Source organism: Protopterus annectens, chromosome 3.part0 (genome assembly GCF_019279795.1).
Source record: "Protopterus annectens isolate FY-2018-M chromosome 3.part0, PAN1.0, whole genome shotgun sequence".
NCBI lineage: Eukaryota > Metazoa > Chordata > Ceratodontiformes > Protopteridae > Protopterus > Protopterus annectens.
The window spans coordinates 384,026,650-384,046,211 of NC_056731.1; the positions used below are offsets into that span (position 1 = coordinate 384,026,650).

Here is a 19,562-nt window from a genome sequence, read left to right on the forward strand (position 1 = left end):
AACAATATTAGATTACTTAAAGCCAATAAAGAAGGCTACATGTTTTAATGCATATTAAAGATTATAATGCGGTTGATGAAACCAATTATGAAAATGTTTTACATATGCAATGAAAACAAGTTTTCAAATTTGTGGAACTGCAAACTGAAGAACGGATGGATAAAGAAATTTTCATATCACTTCAAAATCGAATATCATAGTCCAGCTGGAAATTCTGATGTTCTTAAAGTGTATAAGAATATTTATAGCCACCTATGAGGCTAATAGTAGCCTCATTGGGTAGTAAAACTAAGATGATGATGATGAGACTGTAAGAGATGTAGTCATGACAACATGATCATATATTAAAGATTCATTTTACTTTTTAATCAAAATGGAAATGTTCTTTTAGAGATGTATTCCGTTACTCTAGACATTGTCTTTCTATTCAGTTATTCTTTCATACACAAACATTTTTTGTCATATAATTGTTACTGAAAAGATGATACTGCTAACAGAAATACTCAATGTAATGTCAAGTAAAAATGTCATAATATAGCATTTATAAGCAGAAGATAGAAGTAGCAATGAGTGCTGCTATGACAACCAGTTATGTAATCTTACCATAGTAGCAAGTACCACAGATGTCCCTTCACTCTCTATCAGCAATATTTAGCACCGCCAAGCTTGTATACCACAAAATGGTAGCCAGTCCCACTTAAATCCATTCCTGTCAGTACCAACATACATTCTATAGAATCAGGCAAGCAGAACTAGTTCTGTGTTTTCTCACTATCTCTATTAACATAATGAATGGTTTTGAAACAGAGTATTTTGACTGAATTAAAGAAAATAAGTCAACAGTTCTTTGTCAGAGATGCCAGAAAACACTGTGCTGTAATTTGTGTTTAACTCACTTCATAAATCTTGTCACTGTTGTGTTCTTAAACCCAATGGCTTTTAATTTGTCCAACCCCTAAAATTATTTAAGTTTCAATTACTCTTTCTCTCATATCTACCTACCCACTAGCTGTACACTTCAATAAACCAGCTTCAACCATCTATTCTGGAATACTTAGATTAGATTAATATTGATTACCTAGTACGGCCCTTCAAAGCACCTCTAATCAGTGGAATGCACATCATTTGTTTAAAAAGAAACCTTACTTCAAAACTTCAAAACTTGCCAGTTATTGGACCACTAATTACGGTAAAATAAAGTTTTGTCTAGCAGTACACATACATCTAAACTGTATTATTGCAAATGAAAGCTATAACTTTCGATTATGTACATATAAACTTCATGAGATAGCTTACAAGGACTTGATAGATAGCATTTATCTCAGGGCATACAAGAACTCCCTCCATCTCACAGGAAATAACATTTATTTTTTTACATGACATTTTACACAACACAAACTATCCTTGACTGGTATAAGGATATCCAGAATCTTAGGGCAAAACTCTCAGCATCTTCTCCTTCCTGTAAACATGCACATATAGGTGCATGCACACACACATGCTCAGACCTACCACTGCATAGGAAGAAATTCTGAAAACTAGACCTAACAAGCTTTGCCTCTACATTAAGGTGGTGTAGGCTCAACAAAACTGTAAGGGGGTAAAACATGTTATGTTTCCCACACATACATATTGCGCACATTACTACAGGCTGCAATAATTAAACATACAGTTACCATACAATGGCAGTGCAGAAAGTCCATGACAAAAAAAATCCTAGGATTAAAAATGCAACACATCAGACTCAAAAATCTGTAACTAGATATGACTTGATGGCATCTTGCAAATCATTTTAGTATGTGGGACTCCACTGTGAGGAACGAAGGGACTCTCTAACCCTGGTTTGACCAGCTATTGCCCTTGTAGAACAAATGGGCCTGTTGGCTGCAGGAAGTGGATCCAGTGGGCATGGCTTCTTGGAGTTATAGAAAAAAACTCATAAACAGACTCCTCAAAATAACTGACAGAAGGGCAAACTCCAAACATAAAATTCTGTATTCTACGTTTCTTAAAATGGCACCACCACTTAATAGTCACATCCTTAGCCCTTATCTTTAACCTCTCGCTCAACACAAGCATGATTTCAGCTATGTTCAAACATGCCTTTATAAGGCATTTACCAAAAATGTCCAACCCAAAGAACGCTCAAGATTTAAGCAAGATCTCAAATGTCAGCTCAATTGCTAAAATCTTGGAAAAGCAAAATAATAAACAAATCATAAAGCATATCACTGCTTACAAGCAAGTATCAGAAACACAACATAGATTCAGAGTCAGATTTACTACTGTAACTGCTATCTGTGAAGCAGCTGATATGATCTGTCTGTGTGTGCAACACCTAACCCCCAACACAACCCAAATGACACATAGCCCACAAACCCAGTGTACCACTCAACCACAGCCCATAAGTCATAACAACGTACCCAACACTCTAGTCATAGGTGACTCTATAGTCAGGCACACTGTTTCTCCACTCACCAGGCTAAACAAGAAGAAAGTTACTGTCAGCTGCCTGTCGAGTGCCAGGATCTGCCACATAATGCATGCACTCTGTTCACTCCACAACAAGTTCAAATATAACTCTGTCATTGTCCATGTTGGTGTGATTGACCTGAGACATACCTCCCTAGACTACATGAAAAGAGACATGGAGGAGCTCTCTGATCTTGTAGCCCAGTCAGGTATGACCCTAGCCCTGAGTAGCATCCTTCCATCACCCAGAATTATACCACAGTACAAGGACAAAATGACTGACTTCAGCAATTGGCTAAGCTTCTGGTGTCTTTCTAAGGGGATCCAGTACCTGTCTGTCTGGGATGACATGATCGACAGACCACAATGCTTTGCCAGAGATGGCCTGCACCTGTCACCATTGGGATTCCGGATACTGGCTAAGGCTTTTGCCACCCCTATAGTGCCTTTTTTAGGCAAGGTTCAATTGACAAATTCACCACTATAACAGGTACAAGCAAGCAAAATCTGAGGGTAATGCTACTCAATGCTAGAAGTCTAAACCTCAAAATGCATTCACTTGAGGCACTCCTTAAAATGGAGAACATCGACATCTGTGCAGTGACAGAGACCTGGTTCAAGGCTCCAGATAGCACCCCTGCATTACCAAGCTATAATTCATACCACACTTTTTGGCCACCTAACCCGAACCGAAACACTAAAAGCGGAGGCGTGTCCATGTTCATTAAGGATATCCACACCTCCAGGCTAGTTTCTGAGCATAATGCATCCAAGATTATCCAAGTGCAACTAACTCTGGGCAAGACAGCAGTCCAAATTGTAACTTGCCACAGATCCCTCACCAAGCCTCAGGATTTCCACTCCTCATTTCTTAACACACTGGAAAATATTAGGGTACAACCCAACACCCTAATAATGGGTGATTTCAACTACAATACCATTAACTGGGAAAACTACTCATGTACCAACTCTTTTGCTCAATGTTTTCTGGAATTCATAAATTTCAACGCCTTGGATCAACTTATCCACACCCCCACCAGGGGCAGCAATATCCTAGACCTGGTCATTACCAACATGGGCGACTGGTGTTCCACACCAGAGTTCAATTCCTCTTTGGTCAGATCAGACCACAAGCTCATCAGCCTAGAGGTCCACATCCCGTCCCCAACCCCTATTAGGGAAACCACAGTAAAAAATGTCTCCAAAGCCAACTTTACGCTTCTTAAGACAGAAGTGGCAAACTTCATGACACCCATGCAGACAGATAATAGAGGTACGACTGCTGAATCCTACACAAATGTACTTTATAAGCTCTTACACAAGTGCATGAATCATGCTATCCCTAACAGAACCAAGATGCTATCCTCCAAAAAGAGGAAGCCAATCTGGTGGTGGTCCCCTGCCATAAACAAACGCTACAACAGAAGAAAGAAACTGTTGCAAAAAAGAGTAAAATCCCATGACTGGAAGAACTCCCTGGTCAGCCTCAGTAAGAAGCTGAGATCCCTCATAAAATCCTACAAAGCTAGTTATGAAAACAAAATCGCTACTGATTCTAAAGACAACCACAAAGCATTCTATAGCTATGTCAAGAATCTCAATGGCAACACTCAGACCTGCTCTGATTTACAGCACAATGGCACTAAATATACAGAACCAACTGATATTGCCAACATCATAGCAGATAGGTTCAGTGCTAACTTTACCTCCCTTCACCCCCAAAAGGGCCCATCTCTATACCGGAAGAATGCAAAGTTCCAGTAATCACGGCTGCACAGGTAAAAACCACACTCTCCAAAGCCAAGAAAACAGCATCCATTGGACCTGACAACATCCCAGGCTGCGTTCTATATGAACTACTGAATGAACTGGCACCCCTCTTAAGCACCATGTTCAATTATAGCCTCACCTCAGGCTTTATGTCCACTGAATGGTACACAGCGACAGTTATCCCACTCCACAAAGGGGGAGCCACCACGGACTTGGGAACTACTTCCCCATTAGCCTAACAAGCCTGGTCTGCAAGGCCATGGAATGTATCATCATGGAACTTATAAACAAAAACATTGGTAATCTCCAAACTCTGGACCCCACCCAGTTCGGGTTTGTAAGAGGCAGATCATGTCTCCTAAACCTGATTGCCTTCTTTGAAGCAGTCACCAAAGCTATAGACTAGGGTAAGGTGGTTCACACAGCCTATCTAGATCTCGCCAAGGTTTTTAACACCATCCCCTACTCTGGAATTATAGATAAACTCACTAAACTAGGTATAAATCCCTATGTCACAAGATGGATTGCCAACTGGCTCACTGACAGAACCCACACTGTGAAAGTAGCAGACTCCAAATCTGACTTCAGACCTGTGACAAGTGGAGTACCACAGGGTTCAGTCCTGGGTCCTCTCCTGTTTGGTGTCTACTTTTATGAAGTACAGACTAACACAGAAGGTCTTTGGCTAACAAAGTTCACAGATGACTGCAAACTAGGAGCCATAATTGAAACTCCTAATGATGTGGACATCCTACAAAAGGACCTCACTGAGACAGATGCCTGGTGTCAAAGCCATGGCCTCAAGCTCAATGCCAAAAGTGCATTGTCATCCCCTTTGATAAAAACTCTGTACCCATGAGCTATCACATAGGTGGTAGTCTACTTAACACTGAAAGTGTGATAAGAGACCTTGGGACACAGGTGAACAGTAGTCTCTCCTTTGATAATCACATCACCACAGTAGTCAGGAAATCCTTCTACGTGGCACACCTCATAACAAAAGGTTTCTCATCCAGGAAAAAAAGAGGTCATTGTTCCCCTCTACTCATCACTTATTAGACCCATTATAGAGTACAATGCCTTTTTTGGTATGTACCTCACAAGACATCTACAACAACTGGAAAGGCCGCAGAAATACCTCACAAAGAGGATTACCAGCCTCAAACAGATGCCCTACTCAGACCGTCTCAAAAAACTCCAGCTTTACTCCATCGTATATCGCCTACTCAGAGGTGATCTCTGCCTAACATACAAAGCTATGTCAAACCCAGAGCTGTTGGACATGATCCACTTAAAGAAATCACAATCCCTCCAAGCTACACGCTCTAGGGACCTAAACCTTGTCACCACAATAAACAGAACATGCTGGAGGGTAGATTCCTGTCCCAGAGACTTCCCATACTCTGGAACAAACTACCTATCTATATCAAACAAAGCTCCTCATTAGCACTCTTCAAGAAAAATCTTGATGACTGGATGGGAAATAGGAAATTCACCTCGGGGATCACCTCTGTGGCTCTGCTCGACAGGGCCACAGGAAAATTATTTTCTTGAGTGGCGAAAGCCAGGGTACCTTTTTGGCTAGTTTTGTATAGGCCCTAGGGCTGATAGGCTAGTACCTACCTATGAACCTATGAACCTATGATTATGGGGTTCTTTTTACTGGTGGCATTTCTTTGACATGACTCATGCTTTTATATCCATTGCACAGAAATTCCTTTTGATCAACCAAAAAAGCCAGAATTTCAGGCAAGATGTCATGAATCAGTTCCACAATTAGTTAACCAGTACAACCTTTCAAGCACACCTTTCAACTTTCCAGATTTTTGCAGAATGTACAGATTTTTGTCTTATATTTTTGGTCTGTTCCTCATAAAACTTGTCTTTTTCCTGACAAATCACTGAGGATTGAAGTAACTAAATAATGAAATAAATATGAGTTTCAGACTTCAAATCCTTCAGAAAATGTTTGTCAACCCAAATTCTGTTACTCTAGCAACTTTCTGAGCTTATAAGAGCAATATTTAAAATCTGTCCCTATTTCTGACCCCCCCCCATTTTTTCAGGCTTTGTCCAGATTTCTTGCACTGAGGGGTTGAGAGGTATGCTTCTAAGTCATATGGGCAACTCCATTTCAGACAAAAAACATTTCACCAATGGGCCATCCCCAGGTTTTTGTGTCATGCTCCCACCTTTCATTTCAGGATGCATCCTACAGCCTGGTAAAGTATATGTCATGAGTGGCTGAGCAGAGGAATATCAGTTTCCCCAAACAGGTGGCAACTATACTGACATGGTTAGATGTAGCACCTGTGGATAAGGGTAAACAAAATGGGGCTAAATGATCAGGGGATAGAGCTCTTACTAGACTGCATCACTAGTTATGCTGTTGCTGACCCATAGAGATAACCTTACCTGGATACTCTGGTAACACCACCAGAAAGATTGTTTGAATCTGTGACCCTGGAAGTGAGATGTTCATTGTCATACTTAAGGTACATGTTGAGACAATAACACATGGTGTCCCAAAAATGTTGTGCTTGACTGAATTTTGTTCTGTACATTGCAGCTGTAATAACAGAGGACGTCGTACAGACTGTGCATACTCTGTTTGAGCCTTCTTCTGTTTTCTTTTTTTTTTAAGTTCTTTTTGTTGCCATCATAGATATTGAGATATAAAGCTAGACTGTTAGCCAAACTGCTGTAATAATTTGAAGGTCTGAGATATGTAACTTGGAGTAGCATGGATCATTGCAGCTCAGTCTGCAGACATTGATTTGGATTTGACTGGGATATTTGTGTCAATGAATTATTCTTATTGGAGACATGATACTGCTTGCATTTGAACTGACTTGACTGCTTAACTTTTATAGTCATCTGTGCAAGTTGACGTGCTTTGCACTCTTTATTTTTCCATGATTAACTACTCTGTACTTCACATTAGATTTTGCCATATACAAACTTTCCTTCGATTCTTGTTCCTTCAACCATTTTCCCCATTCTTTGCGTACAGTTGCACTACGCTCTTCATTGACACTATGGCTAGATTTTACCTTTCGAAAATCCATGGATCTGTAGATGTGTTGGATCTACAAGTTTTGCTATGCAGATATTTGATTACCTTTAGTAATCAGGACCTAGTTTCTGAGAAATCACCATCCTACTAAATCCATCAATATTATTGTACTGATTCCAAGCCATCAGTGTTGTTCAATGCTTTTTGCTAAACAGAATTTTCCTATGTGTTTTACTGCTGTACTAGATGGGATTTTTTATACACTAGCCTGCTAATTTGTTTTATCTTTGCTAACAATGATTTTAGCTCATTTGATATTTTGTTTATTGGGTTGGAGCTCTGTTTCTTTTCATCCTATTTTGCTTCTATACCACCTTAACTGGATTTTAATTCTAGAGATTCAATTGAATATTTGAAAATAATTTGCTGGTATTTTTTATCATCTGGATTTATTTTATTGTTTTTTCTTTCTGGTTTTGCAAATTGTTTCATTCTACTTGTTTATTGTCCCATCTGCTGTCACAATAAATGTTGTCATTTCCTTTTTGGTAAATATTCCCATTAATTATTCTGTTTGGTGATTAGACGTGCATAGTTTTCTAATCTAAGATGTTCCTTAGTTTATCTAATTTGTGAGCATTTAGCTTATTATTTGAAGCAGTTGTTTGCTTTTTAATTTTATTAGCTCTAGTTCAGTCCATTCTTGATACAGTGATGGGCCTTATTTGCTTACCTTATGACACAGACCAGTATTTTGACATTCTTCCCCTTTGCACCTTTTTATGTACCACAGTATACATTTAGGGAGTACAGGAGGTTCAGTATACTAAAAATGCAGGAGCAGTTGCTGTTTTTTTCTCAGTCCTGTAAATATCACCAGTGGGTGAAATATCGCCAGTTTTACAGATTAAACCTTGCCTTGCACCATGTGCCCCTAGATTCATCGTGTCATGTGGAGCAGGCAGTTGGAACATCATTTTCTGAAGCTTTAGCTATGGAACTTTATTTTAATGCCAGGTATGTCAAGAATTAGTTTTGTACTTGCTCCACTCCTGTGATCTGGCATTCATAATGAAGACCTTGTTACATGATAACTATGGTCCTTTTCTGATGCTGCTGTGACCCCCTCCACCAGGGGGTCTCCAATATACAGCACCTTCAGCTGATCCACATGAGTGGAAGGATCGCTATTCTCCATCGCTGATCATCTTTACCGAAAACCCTTTGAATGTGCCATGGATAGAAAAACCAGACTGTGGACACCTCATCTACTATTCACCAAATACTGTGAGCAGTTTTTTCAAGTTTTGTTTAGACTTCTTTGTCTCCTCAGTGTTGCTGTCAGCTAATTGGTTGATTCTGGATGACATCAGCATCTTTACTGATGAGGAGTCTGTTGCTCTTGTTAAAGAACCCTATATTGTGAAGATAGTCATGTCTGCTGACATAATCACAACTACTATCTATTGCCTAGTTCATTTCATGATTGATCAGCCCATAGTAGGAACCCATGGCTATCCATTTTTAACAGATACCATGCACTTCCTTGATAATAACATTATCAAATGTTTTGCCTTTGAGAAATGGACATGTAGTCTTACTTTTCAACAGCTGTGTCAGTTGTTCTATCTGAACAAATAGATCCAATACAGATTTACAGAACATCACACCACGTAACAAGACTATTGTTTTATTGATTCTATCTCCACTCTAGATAAGATTTCATCATTCAAGTAATTAAGTTTCTACCTTTGCTCTTAATTTCTTCATGTATTTTCTTACCAGCCACCATCCATCATTTTACAAATCACACTATTGAGGTGTGTCAGCATTCATTCTAATTGCAAACTCTAATCCATCCCCAATATTAGCAAGCAGCTTGCACAGGCACTCCACATTTAGTTCATAACATGTCTACAAATTAGAAAAGATGCTGCTATAATTGGTATAAAACCCATAACTTTGGTTTCCCGTAGCCAGACTGTGGACTTACAGAATACTGGTGAGAGTCTGTTTACCCCTCCATATGTCTACAAGCTGTTTATTTCCCTTTTGGCCTCACTATTTCCCTACCATATTTTCATTCACTGTATGAAGTGTTAAGAGCTTCCTTATTAAATTATTTAAATTTACTGAGACACATAAAAAAATCAAAGCGAGACAATTATTTTTCAGAATAGAATGGCAGCAAACTGGGGTTACACATAGTGTAGAGTTATGCAAAATCTAAAGTAATGTAACTATCATGGCAGAAGTATACACTTTAACTACATGAAGCAAAGTACAGGCAAGTCTCACATGACAATATTCTGGAAAATTCCTTCCAGTTATAATTCATATCCTTAATTGACACATGCAATCATCATTCAGTACTTATCAGTGCTGTTACATCTGTCCATGATCTCATCCATGAAGCAATTTCTCTTTACACAAACAAATTTGTATTTATTACAGAACTTATAACAAGACATGGCCAAACTATCTAACTACTTCTCGTAGGCAAGCAATGTTGCATAATAGTCACTTGTTTCGTGGCAAAGCAGTACTATAAGTTTCATTTAACTTGCAAAATATAATTGTGTTCATTCCTCATAGAATACAAACATGTTTCTGGTCTGAAATACAGACATCTATTTTGACAGCTGTAATGTTTGAAATAATTCCACCAAAGAAAATCCATTCTGACACTTATATATGTTATACATACTCAACAAAGAGTTGAGACATGATGTATACAAACTATTAAAGTTGTAAATTACCACACCAGCTGATGAGTCTCATCTGGTGATCATAACTTGTATGTGCTAGAACAAAGGTTTATAGGATCAAACACAGAATTATTATTCACATATAATAAAACATCTACCTATATTCGCCAACTCAGGAAACAATTATATGCAGGCAACTAGTGAGTTTTGTAGCTACAATGTATCCTGCAGACATCAGTTTTCCAAAAACTAACTGCAAAGCACCAGAAACTGAATGAAGAACCTAAATGTCTTCACACATATAACTACATTCTCTTGCCTAACTAGCCATAACATGTCAGCCAGCCTTTACATGCTTAATTTAATCTTCTCATGTAAATGGTTGTAGCATGTTCAACCAGCCTTCACATACATAAGCACATCCTCCTGCCTAAGTCACTGTAACATGTCTGTCCCCACACCTAAGTGGTTGTAATGTGTACATCCAGCCTGCACATACCTAAGTACAGCTTCCTGCCAAATTGGTTGTAATGTTTCCAACCAGACTTCACATCTAGGCAGGATGTCGATTACCATTTTTTTTTTTAAGATAAGATGGCTTAATTTAAAGTTGTGCAATATTCTGGCTCAGTTTTATTTGGACATTTGTATCAGCTTAACAAAATCTGGACACTAAACAACTTGTACTGTGATTTTTTACCTTTTTTAACCCACTTTAAGTTACACCCTAGGTTTTACTGCTACATCAGCAAATACTATTCCTTTTAGATGATGCAGAAGGATTAGCAACTTGCTCTAACTCCTTCTGCCATAGTACAGTAAACTTCCACATTTAGTGAGATTAATGAATGATTTCAGCCAGAATCATTTGAAATTTCAAAATTTAGAAAACATGTTGCTTTTCACAGACTGTCTTATATTTCTGCATTTAACATACAATATCTTAAATTGATTCATATTATATTCAACTGTTAATCCTTTAAAGCCTCCCAAGTATCACAAACATCATTCCAAAAAGGTCCACCATCAAAAATACGGTTACTTGATAACAGCATATAACCTATATGATAGGTTTTAAACTTTTACTTTACTTTAAATCATAGTACAATTCAGAACTATCTCACAACAATAGACGCGAGGAAGAATTATAAAAAGTCCCCTGATATACTACTTACTCCAATCCCCCACCCACCCCAAAAAATGGAACCTTAATTAGCTCTGTGCATTTAAAATGAAATATAGTTAGCCCTAGCTATATAAGAACTGACAGAAAATAAACAGAACTCTTCATCTGATAAACAGCTATTAAGAGTTTTTTGAGGAGAATAAGAGCAATAAAGCAACAGATAATATATATATATATATATATATATATATATTTAAAACAGTTTGTAGAAAAAACTTCCAACCATTCAACCTTACAGCCAAGATTCATTAATTTAAACTCTTATTCATTACAACAGATGAGGAATAATAATACAAATAATAACAATAATAATATTAACAATGATAATAGCAATAATAATAACAATAATAAAGCAATAATAACAATAATAATAGTACTAATAATAACAGTAACAGTAATAATAATAACTAACCTTAATAAACTTACTAGCAGCTACAATCACATTGCTAGATTTGGTACAGAACTCATCTCTGTCATAACCTAAATCTGCTAGGATGGCTTGAACTGCCTAACCTACTTCAGGTTAATCAACTAATAGTTGCACACAAGATCCTGTACCAACGAAATAATACACCCCTACTTAAAAACCTCATCACCCCCTACAGTAACCTTAGCGCACTTCATTCATCTGAAAGACTACTAGTTCAAACTCTCAAATCCAACAACACAGCCGGAGAATCTCTGTTTGCTAACTCTGTTGGCAAAACTTGGAATTCTCTTCCTGCTAATCTTACATCTGAACTCTCTCTACCTCATTTCAAGAAAAGTCTGATTCAGTACTTTAAAAAACGATGGCTATGACCTTGTCCTAATGCACACTAACTCTAACCATCACTCGTGTGCACATGGAGGACTTCTGCCTACACTTTGTTTCTTAACTTATAAATCCTATGATCTCCTTGGATCTACTACCAGGTTAGCCTACTAGGCATTCAATACCCTATCATTCTTAAAAACACTGTCTAGAATTTTCCATCTGAGGAAAAATGTAATAATTTGTTTGCGTATCTGTTTTGTGTTTGTTTACATCTGTGTGAAAATCCTTTTATTTGTGTTTTATTTTGTGTTTTAAAATGTAAAAATGTAAGAGTTTGTTGAATGTCTTTTTGGAGCTTTTCTCACTGGGCCTCCACTGAAAATGGACATGCATCCAGTCGGACTGTCCTGGTAAAGAAATGTAAAATAAATAAATAAATAAATAATAATAATAATAATAATAATAATAATAATAATAATAATAATAATAATATAAATGATAATAATAATAATTCCACTATACTCTGTATCAGACTGCTAAGAAGTAACCTGTATCTGGCTTACAAGGCATCTTCTGACCCAGTAATGATGGATTTACAGCACATCAGAAAGCCAAATATTATTAGAACTACTTGGTCTAGGGATCCAAACCTTTTCTGCAACATCAGCAGAATGGTTTGGCGAGACAGGTATATCTTACTAAGGATACCCCTATTCTGAAACAGACTCCCCATCCTCATAAAGCAAAGATCATCCCTGTCCATATCCAAGTACAATTTGGATCTATGGATTGCAGACAGAAAATATAACCCAGGACTGCCCCATGTACAGAGGCAGCTCCTAAATGCTTTATCCCCTGCATGGGTCCCCTCAAATTATCTATAGTATGATCCCAGTTATTCTGATTAGGGGTACTATATAATTATCAACCATGAGATGAGTCAGGTCAATCTATAACCAAATGGGATTGGTTAAGTCAAGCACAAAAACAGAAACTGCCTATTTATAAACCTATGAATAAGTCAAAATGAAATTAATGTGGACCTGCACAATTCTTAGCACATTTATCTGCACATTACAGCACTTTTCTTTTTATTTCCTTATATTTTACCCCATTACTGAAAATCACAGTATCCTGGGGTAACTTTCAGTGATAGAAAACTAAATAAGATTCTCTAGTGAATACGTTAGAATGTACTCAGCTTACTTACAGTGTTTGTGTCTGTTGTTTTTGCAGTTTTAGTGTATTATTTATACCTACCTCTGAAAACTGAAAAATGCATATCTTCAGTAATGTTTGTCACAGTTTTTAGTATTAAAAGTAATGTTGTAATTCTGGGCTTAAATTGAATATTTTATAGCTTTCAGAATCATCATTCAAAGCTGGCTATAGTACAGAAATATATTATTGAAGTGAAATAAAAGAAGGATTAAGTCAGATACTGAAAGGTTGTTGTGGAGGGCAGATTGTTCATACAATCTTCCTTTAATATGTGTTGTGTGCACCTGTGATAAGATGATTCATTAGATAAGGCCTTATTTTGACAAGCTCCATCGTTCAACCGTTGGGGTAGTGATAGAACAATTCAGCACCTGCCCACTAAATATGACAAGGTCGGCATTTAACCAGCTTTTGTATTTTTGTGAAAGGGACACTAACGTTTAAAAGGCAATTTGGCAATGTTTACTCTGTATATATGTATGTATATATATATATTTATATATACAGAGAGAGAGAGACAGACACACCACTCTCTATAGCATTGTTGAAATCTGAAATAATATCAGGAAAAGACTATGGCTTCTCCCATGATCTTATAAATATACCATTAAGAAAATTAACTTTTATGTGATGCGTCTATCTTCATTTGACAAAATTCACTTTTTTGTGAAATGCTTCATTTCTTGGCCTTAGTTTAATGAATTATACTGTTGTATAACTATTAAAAGCTGTATAGTTTGCCAAGTTATAATTTTACAGGAATAATTATTTTCACCGTCCTTATAAATTGTTTCAATAAATGTATAGTTTGTTTTTACACAGTCAGTTTGAGTTATGGCAGAAGGGATGAAAAAAGAAACAAGGCTTATTAACAGTGCTATCCATCTGATAGCATGGCCCCTTAATTATTCTTGGCTCACTCCTCTAGGGGTTTGAATCTAGCTGAGGTGAGGGTGAGGGCTGGTACTCTCTGGAATTCAGTATTGCTAAGTGAAGCTGACAATAAACAATCTCAAACACCAGCTGACAGACTCTGGCCAGCTACACGAACCAAATCATTTGGTTTTCTTCCTTTACTTTTAATCTTTTGAGCAGTTCAAGTATTTACAAAAGGATGCTGTGATGTCTAAAAGTGTGTATCACTTTTGGATGAAAACTTAATTTTATATTATATATAGATTATAATCCTTAAATGGAAAAGCTGTGCTGGTCTTTAAGTGTTGTATAATTGTTCTGCAAAAGTAAATTCTGTGTACATAAGAAATCAAATCACTGCAGTATACAATTATATTTCAACTCTGTTAAATATTGCTTTCCTCATTATACATACTATTGAGCAAAATGAATTTTCTTTGTAGACTTCAATTGTGAATTATGTTGTACACCTTATTACACTGTGTATAATAATAAATACCAATACATGCAAAAACTGACTTTAATAAAAATAATAGCAATGGGGACTAAACATACCATAAATTTTAGAGGTAAACATTTTTTACTGAACTGTATTATTTTCACATCCGTAATAAATCTGCAATATTAAACATTTCCTGATTCTTCAGTCACAGGCAGAACAATATATATATTAAGCAAATTAAGCGATAGACAATATATTACATTACATTTTCATGATGGCAGAAGGACACAATAAGCCTGGCCAAACTGCACTTAAACTGAATTAACAATCTACTTCTGTTCCATTGCCTCACCCTTTTGCCACCTTACTGAATACCTATGTGTATTCCTTGTTCACTACACATTCTGTTAGTCCAATCCATGGGTCCATAACTCTTTCCTGTGACAAAAAGTACTTCCAGAGATCCAGTAGAAGTTAGTTCCTACAATCTGCTGCCCGTGTTTCCTTCTCTTTCCTCCACATGTCCTTTATAATCAGAGTATTTCTTTACATTTCTCTGACATAATCTTGTAAACTGTTAAATATTGCATTCCTCAGTATCATGTCACCCTGGTTGCTTCTAGTCCTAGGCTACATCCATATACTTAGCAAATATTTCATTCCAGAAAAGGGAATGAATAAAATTATTATTTTTGCAAGGTTATGAAACTGCAGTCTGATTACTACTGAGAGGAATATTTCAGCAGATGTATGGAAATCAGTTTAAAGAACAGAGGTATTCACAAATATTCTGTCAATTTGTTCTTTTGTGGATTGGTTAACACTTTGGGGTGTTAATTATTGTAAATTCAGATCTCTATGAAAGTAATCTGTACTTTTTATTTACATTTATTTTTATTTTTTCATTGGGGTAGAACACAAATCCCAATTGACAATTTTAGTCTCTCCCCAAAAGAATACAATAGACAGAAGATAAGAAAGCTGACATAATGAAATGAATGCATACACAGTGATGAGCACTTCAAGTTAACACACAATTATAACTAAAAAAACAGCTATAGGTAAAAATCTCAGCATATAACCTGCAAAGGACGTACCTGTCCCCAAATATGGTATGAACAGCAATTATTCAGGGGAGAAAATAAAAAAGCAACCATTGCACTTTGCATGCTAAAGTTTCTGGTAAAGTTCCTCAAGGTTTGATGCCAGGAATATTCTTGTCCACCCTGTTTTTATATATATATATATATATATATATATATATATATATATATATATATGTGTGTGTGTGTGTGTGTGTATGTGTGTATCAACCTATAAGTACAGCTCACACTAGCGTTTGATCTACAAACTGAAGAATAATAATACCTTCCCTTAGAATACAAAACACTTTTCAGATTATATAAACAGCATCAGTACTTGCAAAGTAACAACAGGCTTACTAACAGTGCCTCTAACTGCAGTATTGTCAAATTTGACAAATAGATATATACTTAAATTACTACATTAATTGAGAGATGCCGCAGGTAGTTAATGAAATAAAAGGCATAATTTTATAGAGTATAAATTAGGCCTTTTCCACTGCACTAAAAGTGGATATGCTTAGTCTGTACCACACCCTGTACTTTAAGTGGCACATCAAAGGAAGTTAATGAACCTCTATATACATCACTGATATGTCCAGCTATAGAATATAATGTTCATTATTCATCCTATAAATAAGCCACCTACAACATCTTCAGAAGGTTCAGAGAAAGGGGCTGTAAAATACATTGGGAAGTACTATGTAAGTAGCAATCATTTTAGAGGGAATCTATCTAGAAAATCAAGAGCTGCGAGGCAACAATGCTAACTGCTGTCCCACTGAGTCAACCTTGCTTCAGCTGCATTTGTCATGTTCCACTTAGAGGGTGTGAGTGTGTCTGTGTTTGTGTCTGTTTACATTTAAAACTTCTTAATATGCCCACATTTTCTTTGTATCCCACCAAATCCACATGTGGGAATGGTGTTGCACACTGGCACTTTCCCATATTCTTTTAGCTAGAAAAGGTTCAAAAAAGTGCACATATTTCTGGCTCATGGCCCCAAAAGGGAAAATGCTAGAGTACAGTTTCTATTTTAAAAGTCCTACTACACATTACAATTGCACTTTAAAATACTAAGGGAAATAGTGGGGAAAAAAGAAAAACATGAAATATAAGTGGCCATGTTCCCACTTGTGTTGTATGGATGTAGAGCCTGTCTCTGTGCATGATTTATTACATAGCTTAATTTATTTTTCTTGTTAGAACCTTGCAAATCAATATCTATAGCATTGCCATTTCAGACACGTCTAGATTATCATAATCAACTGCATTTGATAAAAAATAAGGAAATAAGTAAGTAAAATGAATAAATAAAAATATTTCAGAACTGATTATTGTTTTTTTTTTCCCTAAGCAAACAGTCTGTATATGTAAGTAGGATACAATTAAAATCTATTTTTGGTTCGTATTTCTTTAACATAAACTGTAGACAATTAAAGCTGAGGATACACCTGAAATTATTGCTCCCTTACCTGTCCTTGTGCATTTGTAACCAGCTGACCTGTGACCCCCTGAAGATTCGTCAGTGTGTTGCTGAAGGCCTGTGAGCCAGCGATGGACCCCATAGCTGCTGCTGCAGCTGCTGCCGCCGCTGCTTGACTCACTAAAGGATTGTTCACCAGCTATAAAAATTGGACAATAAAAACATAGTTAAATTAACATCTGCAAAAGTGTTTGTATATCATTTAAAACTCATCCAAATTATGTGTATTTTGATCTGTTGGCAATGAAGATTCAAAGAGTACTCCTTTTTCTATTTTTAGACTTCTCTGGAAAAGATTTGTTTGCATTTTTGATTAAATGAACAGTAATGACTGTATTACCACAAAATGAAAAAAAAAAGTACAACACAAATATATGTCCTACTCTGTGTAGTTTCTCATATAATAAAGCCTATCATTCACACTGAGATATGTAATTGATATCTACAGCCACAAGCAAAGTGCAGTCAGCTGAGCCTACCTTTGTTACCTACATTTCAGCTGTGAGATCCATTCCCTAACTATCCCCAAACAACTTTTCTGCTATCATATAAACACTCCTGTTTCTATTTTCCTATTTCCCAACTTACATCTAACATTTAGTATCATTCCTAACAACCTTTCTCCCTCCCATTCTGCTTTGTACTGTATCCATTCATACTCAGACCCCTCTCCAATAGTACTTCTCTGTCAGTTTACATTTCAACTCAATGGTTCATAGGTTCATAGGAGGTTACTAGGCTAGTGGCCCTAGAGCCTTTACAAGCCTGGCCATGTTAATCCCAAGTATCCCCATTTGTTCTTTTTTTGGTAGTTTGCAGAATGAATTTATGAACAGAGTGGGTCTGTGGTCAACACCAGCTGCCCCTGTCCAGGAGGGACATGGGTGCCACCCTAGGGGCAAATTTACAGTCTCCCATCCAATTATGTAGGTTGTGTTTGAATACTTTCCCAAAATAAACCCTCATTGCTTCCTATCTTAACTATGTCCTCATACTCTTTCCTTTCAAACCCCTCTATTTCTTACATTTCAGAAATGTAAAAGAAAATATCAGGACAACAGAACTCTCTTCCATCATCTGAGACCCTGCCTTCCTTCCTCCCTACTGGCATTCTATCAGCTTTCAGACTCTACAGCAACTGAAAATCCTACAGCCATGCAACTTCTCACTTTCTTCTTGATTCCTACTTCCCGACTACATGCAGTCAATAAAATACTTATTTACTTAATCATGCTACTCTTCAACATATGCTCTAGTCTTTTTCTCCTACTGAGCCATCTCTCATCCCACTATGACTCAGTAATAGCAGCATCTCTCCAGCTATGTCCCAAATGTCTAACCATACATCCTCCCTAACTTCTCCACACATCACACCAAACTTGGTTAATGATGCACCTTGCCTTTAACCCAAATATATATTGATTAATTCTATTTCAGATCAACTCAGAATAAAATTAAGTGAAAAAATACTTTCCAAAATACAAGAATCGATCATACCTCAATATACTAAAATATTCCTAGAAGGAGGCATTCACCTTAATCTGGTCCCACCTATTACAACCAACATTAAGACAATTCCCTAACACACACTATTCTGACCCTCACAATGGTCAGTCCCCAACCCCTGGTGAGCTAACTTCTGCTGCCATAAATATTAGAAGCATAAGAAATAAAACTACTGAACTACATGCCTGGATAGCAGAAGCCTGAAATTCTCACCATAACTGAAACATGGCTTAAACCCAGCATAAACAACTCAATTATATCCCCTGGTTATGATATCATCCATAACAACTATACAAAGAACAAAGCGGGTTGTATTGCTTTAATATTTCACAGGAACTACCACTTTTCTCCCTACAACAAACTAATACCAAAATTCAGCTCAGCAGAGCTTCTAAAAATAATTCACCACAAGGGCCAAGCGAACAAAACCAATAAATAAAACAAAAAAATTCACTTCACAAAGAAGAAATCCAAGGTAGATGATGGGCGTAAAATGTTTAATCTCCACTTTCATAAAACACTTCATCAGAATAAAAAAAGTCACCATTCTCAACCAGTTTAAACAAAAATGTAGAAGTAATTAACCAATTAATACTTTAATTCAGTAATACACATTGCTCATTGAACTTAACCATTTTGTTTCCTATTTTCTAAAAAAACACTTTATGTTAATGTGTTCATTTAAACCTGGCAGCATATCAGCTCTCAACTTTATCTGTCAACTAACTTCACAAATTTCTACTTGATTCCTAAAATTACCCCCTCTCTTGTCAAAGCTAACCCGCTCTAATACAGTAAATAAAAACTTATGAAAATTACTACATAGTTTTGAATGCTTATACAGGGCATTGTTTTCATCTTTTTTCCTTTACTGCCCTTAAATGTTCTTGAATTCTATCACGTAGGCATCTTGTAGTCATACCTACATAAAATGAATCACAAGATGAACACAGGGCAAGATACACAACCCCAGTTGTTGCACATCCATATCTATATTTAAA

General features: G+C 36.7%; 1 protein-coding gene across 1 annotated transcript in view; it reads right to left on the reverse strand.

Annotated features, from left to right (window-relative positions):
* The window catches only part of POU6F2 (POU class 6 homeobox 2), a 1,132,881-nt gene that overhangs the window by 284,343 nt on the left and 828,976 nt on the right, over positions 1–19,562 (reverse strand). The window contains exon 5 of the mRNA XM_044065593.1: positions 17,045–17,194. Coding sequence (XP_043921528.1) covers positions 17,045–17,194 — 150 coding nt within the window. The remainder of the gene's footprint in view (positions 1–17,044; positions 17,195–19,562) is intronic.